This window comes from Nesoenas mayeri (genome assembly GCF_963082525.1).
Source record: "Nesoenas mayeri genome assembly, chromosome: 17".
Classification (NCBI taxonomy): Eukaryota; Metazoa; Chordata; class Aves; order Columbiformes; family Columbidae; genus Nesoenas; species Nesoenas mayeri.
In genome coordinates this window covers 2,362,854-2,372,720 of record NC_137565.1, presented here as the reverse complement: position 1 = coordinate 2,372,720, position 9,867 = coordinate 2,362,854, and the positions used below count along the sequence as shown (strand labels likewise).

Genomic DNA, 9,867 nt, shown 5'->3' with positions numbered 1-9,867 from the left:
AAAAAAAAAAAGGTAATTAATAACACAGGTGACATCTTGCTCATTATCAGGCTCAAGAGATTACCGATGGGAGCCACAGCTGCAAACTATTGTGTTTGCAGCATCTAAACACCCTCAGAATTCAGCCCCCTTCATTTGCCAAATGGGATTCTTATGTGATTACCTAAAGCACAAGTTTCCCCCTTGAGGTGCTCCATGGTGCAGAAGCTCTCACTTAAAAGTCTGGGTCCTGTACTATGAGAAAAGTGAACGTAGACAAACACACACCCCCGACGAATAAATAGATATATACATACAAAAAAATCTCTATAGGAAGTTGATTTATTCTGCTATTAGCAGATCAATTAAGAATGTTTGCTTGCATACAGATGGGCACAATCCACCCTGGTGTCTCCTGGAGCGGAGCTCAGGGTCCTGCTCGGTGACTGCGATGCACTGAAGGGTGAGTGATGCCTCTTCCTGGTTTGGCCATAGATTTCCTATGGTACTTTGGGCAAATCACTTAACCTTGGTGTTCTCCACGTCAATAAGGAATCCACCTTGCTCAGAGCATTTTGAGATCTGTGGACAAAGAGCACTCTAAACACTAGGTATTATTTATAGCATTGCCCTATGGATAATAGCAAGCTACAGCTGTTAGAGACAGCAGGGACCTCAGAGCAAGCAGAGAGGCATAAATCTGAATGTCAGTATCCTTAGCACTGTAGCTGGCGGCTGTTTTGTCCTAGGAGAACATTTCAGTGGTTTGTGCTACCAGATGAACTTGCTGTTAGTTCTTCATGTTCCCCAGAGGCGGTTAACGCAGAAATCTGGATTTACCACAGCAGCTCACTGGTAAAGCGATTGTGACAGCCTGCTCCCAGCGTGGCTTCTACCTGCTCCTGCCGAAGGAGAAAGACTGGCCAGCAGTGCCGCTTGTGCAAGACAGCCGTGCACGCACGCACGGATCGGCTCTGCACAGTCCGCCAGCTGAGATTTGACCACTTTTCCCCTGACCTCCACATTACTAAGGGTAAGTCTCTGTGGACATGATGTAGCGATGTGTAAAAATCGCCCCAAATGGCTCTAGACTGTGAGCTAGAACAGCGCAGAACCTGCTGGGAGGCTGCTCCCCTCACCTGAGCTCAGCCTGAGTTAGTCTGGGTCCTGCTCTGAGCTGTCCTCATGCTGCACCTCGTCCTCGAGCTCGAGTAATCCAGGCACCGATGAGAGATGCTGAAAGAAAGCAAAGACCGTCTGATGTGCAAGTATTGATTTCCAAAACCTTGGGCATGTTTGCCTTATGTACACCAACTTACTCTTTTAGAATTGTCTTCAAAGGCGTTTAGCCAAATGTGGATCCTCCCAATCGCACCAAAATCAGAAACTCACACATCAGGCTTTCAGGCTAGAAATATACATGTGGATTTATTTGCAAATAGTTTCAAATCTTGGAAGGGTGACTTGGTGCAAATACATTTGTAGCATAACATGTTGTTGATGTTATATCTTCTCCACCCAACATCGCACAATGTAAAGCTTTGTGACCAGATTGTGCCAAGAGCCTTAATTGACTGTTTCATCAAAGGACAATTCTCCATGTTGCTGCCAGTCTCTTTTAGGGTAAAACTTCTGACAGTGAAAGGAAAGAGGCGTTAAGAGTAGGAAAAAAGATGAAGCCACTAAAATGCAAATTTTATTCACAGTTGGCATGTTTATAAATATATATATATTACATTCTTAAAATCTACAGTACATTCTAAATACAGAGGGATCCAATCTAAGTGTTTGTGGGAGAGCGGGTGTGTATTAAACTGAGCAGCCTAGATTCAATGACAGAGACTTAATAATAAAAGGAGGGCAAAGACTCACTCCAGAAAATAAAGGGCAACTTGAAATATAAGCTGGATTTTAGTTAGTGCTTTGGCACTTTGCCACTGGTCATTAGAGACTGCTTTTGGACCGCACAAAATATGTCATGGTTTTAGGGCTGGAGGGCACATCGGATTCAAAGGGTAATCACTGAAATCCTACCATATGTACATCCTTATCAGAGGACAACAAAAGATAATCATCACCTCTGGGAGAAACAAATGTTATCTCCGGAGTTTAGCTGTTCGGGGTTCAATGTCGCATGTGCAGCTCTCCTCCGTGACCTCCGAGCGCCCTCTGAACGTGCCCAGCAGGGTCTGAAGCAGCATGAGCAGAAGGAACGGAACAACCTGACCTCTCCGGGACACGGGACGGACAAAGCGGCAGCTGCTGTTGGTGTCCGAGTCCAGCACGAGTTACACTGACCCGGGAGAGAGCGGCCAGCTTTGGTAAATGACAGCAGGCAAAGCGAGTGCCAGCGCGGTACCCACGGCGTCCGTGCTTGGCCAGAGCGGGCGGTGGAGGAGCGAGTGTGCGTGGAAGGGAGGGAGGGAGGGAACCACACGCTTCCCGAGTGCCCTCGGGGTGCTGGATGGGGAGCGCTCCAGGGAATACAAATTTGAAACAGGACAATCAAATCAAGTGGGCTTTGAAAAATAGCTTGTTCTCTCAAACTTTCCAAAACGGACCTTCCTTTAGATGAGTGATATTCTGAGTATAGATTATATCTTCTCCTATTTTACAAATTAAGAAATACAGAAAATTGGCTGGCAAAGTTTATTACCTTGGCATCTACTTAAAAAGAGAGTTTCAGTTTTAACTGTATATGTGTATCCATTCTCAGCGCTTGGGAGGCAAACATGCTGGTTTGTAAACAGCCCAGTTACTCCTTTTTCCCATCCGGATTCTTTGGAAACTCACGACTTTTCAGCTCTGAGAGCTGCTTTGCTCACACTGTTGGTTTTTGTCAGCTTTAAATTGAAGTTCAGGATGGATATGCACTGCATGTGGCTTGAATGACATGTTCTCTTCATGGATCTATTTATTCTGAAACCAATTTTTTGCTTTTAACCAAAGCTTGCAATATTGAACAGTAGAGCTGTGCGAACTTTGTAATATCCAAACTGCACTGGAGTTTGTTATATTTATTGATTTCTTGGGAAAGCTCAGAGAATGAGACAGTATTATTTTGCTAAGTTTTTTTTTCATGTTACCATGCATCAAAAACCTACACACATCTCTCACTTGCATCTCTCAGCACAGAGAAGACTTGAATTTTAAGAGCTGTCCAGGATCTCTGCTCTCCCAGTTGCTTTTGGGTGGCTTCTTGGGGCTCCACTGAGTTATTATCCACCAGCTGATTCTTGTTATCAATATAACATTTTGCCCCACTACCCAAAATTAAAGGCAGAAGGTGAGTGAAAAAACGAACAAATGAACAAATCAAACAGAAAAGTCTTTTGTATCTCATTATGCGTTTTCATGTAATCTCTCCATATAGTTTTTAAGTTCTTTGCACTCCCCCAGGTCCATATCCTGGCAGACCCATTTGATGTCATCCTCACTGCTCATCAAGATTGAGTTGACAGTTGGACACCCATCATCAGAGGAGATGGTGGTGAAGGTGGTGAATTTAACCCGTTTCCTCTTAGAGGTAGGAGAAGTAGTTGGTTCACTTTTCTGTTCTTTCCCTTCAGTGAATGTGGACTCAGTAGACCTGAAAGATTGTCCATTGATATTTTTGGTGGTATTTGTGTTGAGGAGATATTTGCTCTCTTCATAGTCCACTCCTCTGTCAATGGCTGTGATACGTTCATCTTGTTGGGATGAGAAATTTATGTGATTCTCCAGAAGTTCTGTCCTGTTGCTCAGCCCAACCCAGTCATGCGAGTGGCTCAAGCCTTCTTGCTCTTCAAAGGGAACTTGTTTGTTTCTGTACTTCAAAGCAAAAGTGACACAATTGATAAGAAAGACCAGGATTGCCAGGCAAAAGACTCCCAGAAGAGCATACATCCCTATCTCCAGATCGCTGAGTCCCCTGGGGGTCTGGACTAGGTCATTCTCTTCCAAGTCTCCATTGTTTCTTGGCAGATCCACCTGTGCAGGGAAGCTTGTGAAGTCTATTGGGATGTTCTGCAGATGACTGTCATCGTCCAGGAGGCTTTCTCTGTCTTCTTTTTTACTTAAAATAGACCTCTGAGTGGTGGTTCCTTTGCCTTGCTCGTGGCCCATTGAGGAGCTGTAATACTGACCATCTAGCCCAGCTCTTTCCTGCAAAGTGGTTTTCTGCCGCCGGTCACTCGCGTGATTCTCTAGGTGGACACCAGCACCCCTGTGTTTACTGTCGCTGATGTTAGGGTTGGCATCACTCTGCCCAAACTTGACTTTGATGCTACCACTCCCAACAGCGAGGATGCTCTTTCTTTTGGATTTCTGGCACGATTCACTGATCACCATCTCTACCTTCACCAGAGTCCCCTGGCCTTCTGTCTCAGCAGCAATCACAGGCCACTTGAATTTGGGATCATGGTGAACCGAGACCACCTTCTCATCCAGAGATGTGGCTGACAAGGAGAAGTCGTTGGAGTCATAAACATCCAGGGGCATGACGGACCCATCACTGAACTGGATCCAGCAGCTGATGGCTGCTTCCTATAATATATAAAACAAATATATGCACGCTCAGAATAAACACTGAGGGAAATATGTTCTGTCCTGGTCTATTCCTCACAAGATCCATATAACATTTATAACCAGAAAAGAAATAAACAGGCAAAGCAATAAAATTAATATCTTGCCAAGATATGAAGAAAAACACTCATTTAAAACATTCATTGATAATAAGATTTGTTTCCCCAAAGGTGCTTAAAGGAGCTGTATCCCCTGGGCTCTGCAGAATCTACTTCAGCACCATAATAAATTGCATGTCAGAAAGCATTACCAGAGACTGAGATCATTTACTGTTGTATATTTAAATGAAAGAAAAAATTACATTCTTTCTAAACTGCTTAAAATACAAAGTCTCCTCTTGTTACACATAACACATGTTAAAAAATACCTAATATAGCAAGGAGGTCCATACATGGCTCCATACCTTCAGTCCTTGATTTTTGTCTCAATTAAATAAGCATTTTGTACAAGCAGAGGAAACCAATCAGTTGCTTCTTTAGGAAACAGCCAGGGCAATTTTCATGCTTGTTAGCAATTAAAAGCAAGACAATAATGAAGTTTAATCTCGTGTTACAGCAACACAGATTGTATACTTCAGAGTGCATGGAAGTTTACCGAGTTTAAATGGGTCAGACCTGAGTACTAATTCTGTACTTATACATGTGCAATGGTGCAGTATTCCTGGGAACCTTGACTTTTGGCTTCTAATCTGAAACATTTTAAACTATTCGTAGAGTTTAGAAAACATGCACTTACCCATTTTTGAAAATCAGGTCCTCTAAGGACTCTGAAATGGCTACAGAAAATTGCTGTGCTCCCTGAAAAAATGTTGGCATTTGCACATAAATGTTTTACAGACTAAATTCAGATTGCTCTCCTGGAATGTAATTCCTGCTTCTGATGGTCTGACTTGCTCTGTTTTGCCTGGGATATTAGTACCTTGTTAAACACCGGAGAATCCACGCCAGAAAGACTCCTGGCTTGATGAGTGGATTCTTTGGTGTGTGAAATGATGTGAGCTCTGTCTGGTAAGAACTGGGATCATCCTGCTCTGCGGGGGAGCCTGACAGACAGACAAACACCCAACCAAAAGATTAATACCCATACTTGCTCAAAGCGTGATTATAAAAGTCTTCTTTCTTTAAATAAGCAGGTTTTCAAACGGATGGTATTTAGATTATAACTCAACATATATAGAGAGAATAAATATTTATCATTATCTTTGAAATTGTTTCTAGCACATAGTCATTCACCAGTTCAGATCACAGAGAATAAGCCTCTGGTCTTTTGGGATTGTATTGTGCATAATCTACCGGCCTGATTCTGAAATCCTTACAGCCATAAAGCTCCCCCTGCTTCAATGGGAAATTTTCTTCTGCCTCTATTTCAGGACAGAGCCCTAAGACTTTGCTGACACTGTCATAAATCCCGGCTTTGTGTTTATTAATCTTTGGATATTTCTTGAAGGCTGCATAGAATTTATGTCATCAACTCTCATCCTCCCACTGTGTTGCTTAACCCTGCATAATCATTTAATAATTTTGCCTTGCCTTGCTTATAGGGATTGTGCTCTGAAAATCTTGTACTAAGCAACGGTAGGGATCAGATGCTTTTAAAACAGAGTCGGTCCTGGCAGGGTGGAGGGTGCGCACCTTCCTCGCTGGTTTAACGCTGATCCAACGTTGTTCTGACTGTACCTCGGCATGCAGAGAGGGACTCAGCCAGACTCCACTGCTGGGCACTGAAATGTCAGTGCTGGGCAGCATATTGGGACTAAATGCCATCAACCCCAGCTTTTGGGCTGATTTCAAGGTAGTTTGTTTAACTCCCCATGTCAGCAATGGATTAGCTCACTGGCCTTATTTCTAGCTGCTTGGCATTGATTTCTTAACTCCTGGAAGACTATGGGAGCCTGATTTTTATCACCCTGTAAAGACTGCAGTTCTGCATTATTTCTCATCCCACACCCCAAGGATAAGACCCTGTGACGAATTAAAGCATCTCAAGAGTTCGGCAGATTCCAAACATGCACGCCATGATCATTTACCTTTAACGCTCAGAATATGTTTAAGCGTTAAGAGCCCAGTGCATCCTTGATGCACATCCCAGACTGATGGATTTGGGTTGAAAATAAAAAGGTTTAAATTTCAAACATAGACAGAAGCACAAGGAAAACCATCAAGCAGAGCTGATGGGGACATGGCCAAGTCCAAAAGCCCTTGGTAACCTCGCACAGGGACAGTGACAGCATGTGGGTGGCTCAGCATAAGGATTTCAGATCTGTGAGAGTTTGTGTAGTGTGGGGTTTGAGTGAACCGCTCCCTGCACCAGAAGAGGGCAAGTCTCCTATTGCTCATGGAGTAACGCCACAGCAAAGGCAGAAACAAAGCTTATCTGCACCAGAGAGAAAACTTTCCCGTTCTCCTCAGGCATGTTGTAAGATTTATCATGTCAGGGGAATATCTGAGTGAAGAGAAAGGGACCATGGTATGATTGTGATCCATAACACAGGAACTGAGAATAACAGGAAGAAAAAATTGGTTTATGAAATCATAAATCAGGAAATGAGTCAATGATGCTGATTCATATTCTAGTAATGAATCAGAATGAGAGGGATGTTCCCCAGCTTCTGAAAATGCTCACAGAAAGTAACTAAAGGAAGGAGAGGTGGCACTATGCAAAATACTTTCTCATTTAAAGACGGACTTTTGTTGTTACCCTTTGGTTGATTTGATTGCCTGTGGTGGGAGGCTGCACTTGCAATTTAGGTGGGAAGGTCTCCTGTGATCTACCAGGTGCTGGATGGGACAGAAAGGGAGAGGGGGGGCGTGTGTAAGGGGACTTTTGTGTCTTAATTCTGACACGTCATTGACTTGTATGTGTTATTTATGGGATGCAGAGACAACAAATGTTTGCTGACTGAGCTTGTGTAGATATAGTGCCATTTTTGTGGGATCTTTGTTTTTCTGTTAAGGCACCTTGTGGCCTTCAGAATAAAGCGCCCATAAGTTAAACATTTTCTTATCATATTATTAATAAAAATCTGCTTGATTCCATCAGCTTGTAATGTTCAGGATAGTGAATCAGAGACCTTCCACAAACAGTACCTGTGGGCAGTAGTACCTGCTTTGGAGACTGAAGCAGCTCCTGTGCGACTGCTGTAGCAAAAATGGCTTTATTGCTGCCCGGACTGAGCTGCAGAGACAGCGACAATCCCGTCACCAGCTGCACCCCCAGGTCCGTTATTGTCACCTTCTCATCCAGAACTGTCACTGTCTTCTCAGCCAGGATAGCGTCCGAAAGGGGGGACAAGATCTGCAAAGAAATAGCAAAGTCAGCAGCAGCCTTTTTCCATAGCACCAAGCAAAACGGCTGCACGGAGCTACTGCGGTATAGATAAGTGATATTTATAGTAATGGGCAGAATTACTCTTAGCAGACAGACACTATTAAAAGATGCTTTAAAAATGGTTGGTCACATTTGATAACTCTTTCACAATAATAGGGTGCTTATAACACCTTTTGCCAATGTAGTTTTAATCAGCTACGCCATTCACCTATGAGATACGTTAATCACGTCTGTCGCAGATGTATTATTATTTGTGAATGTAATCTTTATGTGACACGCAATTATTTTAATAATGATCAGGTTTTTATGTAGCATATACTTCTACGCAATCTGTAGATTTACATAAAATCCATAGAATAAATAGCATTTATTTCTATCCTATAGAAAGAAAGGCTAATGTATTGCTACAATGAACAGCCGTGAAACTGTAAACAAAATCGACAGAGAAAACTTATTTTGGTTAAAAAAATGTGCGAGGAGGTCAGTGCACATGACATCCAAAGACACTCGTTAGCAAGCAAGTTGAATTTAACGATCCATAGAGGGTGCAGAGCATTTTGGAAGCAGTTGATAAGAGGTATTCTTTAAATATAACGTGCTTTCAGCTTTTTTTCCCTTAGATTTCTTTTTGTTGGAGCTCTGTAAGCCCCAAAGCTCTGGAAAGTCACTCAGAAAACCTTCACAGATTTTGCAGAAAGTCAAAAATCTCAGATCCCATTTCTCCAGCCCTGACAACCTGTGTTATTGACAGGTGTGCTTGCTGCTTTCTGCTTTGACAGTCTGGGATCTTGAGAATGTTTGGAGAGCTGGGTTTTTTTTCCTGTTCAAGTGCTTGTTAACATGTTGTCTACTTTGTGCTAGCAATGGATTCATCTAGGCCAATATTTCTCTGCACAGCAGGAAGAACTCTGCGTGAAAAGCTGCCCACGACACCAGGCACAGGTTTAGGTGAATTACTTCCAAATGGGGACACTAAGGCATAGCCACATATCCAATGCTATTTACAGGCCATATTCTTGGCCATATTGGCTGAAACTGATGAAGCTAAATCTGCATCCCTTGAGAACATAGCTTAGTTGTTCACTAATCAGTCAGTCTTTTAACATCATTCTAGAGGTGCCACTTATTACTATTGCTTTGTGCATATTCTGAACATTTATTTGTGCATATTCTAACATTTATATTTTGGGATTTGATGCCACAGGACTCACATTCTAGTCTCAGTCTCTCAGGCACCCCATTAGTTTTTACTTTACCCTTTGCTCTGTCAATGTAGGCTTTGAGAATACCGAGCTGCTTCACCTGCTGCATGCCTGTGATAGCCCATATACCGGCTCCAGGTCCAAAAACAGCCTCAGGAAAAAACAATCAGAAAACAGCCCTCAAGTACACAGGTTGGGCTAAATTTACTAAATCTATCTACTTCAGGGCACAAGATAAGAAGAGAAAACCATCTTTTCTGTGTCTTCCAGTCCTCACTGCAACTCCATTCACAAGTCCGTGGCTTCGATATCTGTCACTAATGCAAGAAGCTGCTGCACAGCTGATCGGTGCCTCGGTTCCCAACGTGGTGGGTTAATGGAGGAAAAGGATTAAGCAATTAATGTTCCCTACCTGGATGGTTGTCATTCCAAGCTCCTGCCCAATCAAGACCTGTCCGTCCTGGAGCTTGGCGATTCTTGGCTCCTCCACCTGCATGAAGTCACTCACCAGGTCGGTGATGTCAACCTGCCAGTCAGAGCCCAGTAAGTAGCTCAGCTGCCCGCCGGGCTCCGGCGCCTCCGCCACGAACTGGGTGAGGACTCGCACCATCGCGTGTTGGTACTGAAGGGCGCAGCCTCTGCCCTTACGTTCATCCTCTTCTTCATCGTCACTGTCCCTGGCTGGCCTGGTAGGACACCAAGAATCAAAAATTAGTCGGAACTGATGCTGGGAGCGCTTGCAGCAGGAGAGCTCCCGCTGACAATAGTCTGCAGCCCAGTTGCTGGAACGAGGGAC

General features: G+C 43.5%; 1 protein-coding gene across 1 annotated transcript in view; it reads right to left on the bottom strand.

The window, feature by feature from the left end:
• Positions 1-3,321: 3,321 nt before the first annotated feature.
• TMEM132D (transmembrane protein 132D) overlaps positions 3,322-9,867 on the bottom strand; it is a gene marked incomplete at both ends in the record, with an annotated part of 199,575 nt that continues 193,029 nt past the window's right edge. The window contains 3 exons of the mRNA XM_080355047.1: positions 3,322-4,503; positions 7,645-7,836; positions 9,484-9,757. Coding sequence (XP_080211173.1) covers positions 3,322-4,503; positions 7,645-7,836; positions 9,484-9,757 — 1,648 coding nt within the window. The remainder of the gene's footprint in view (positions 4,504-7,644; positions 7,837-9,483; positions 9,758-9,867) is intronic.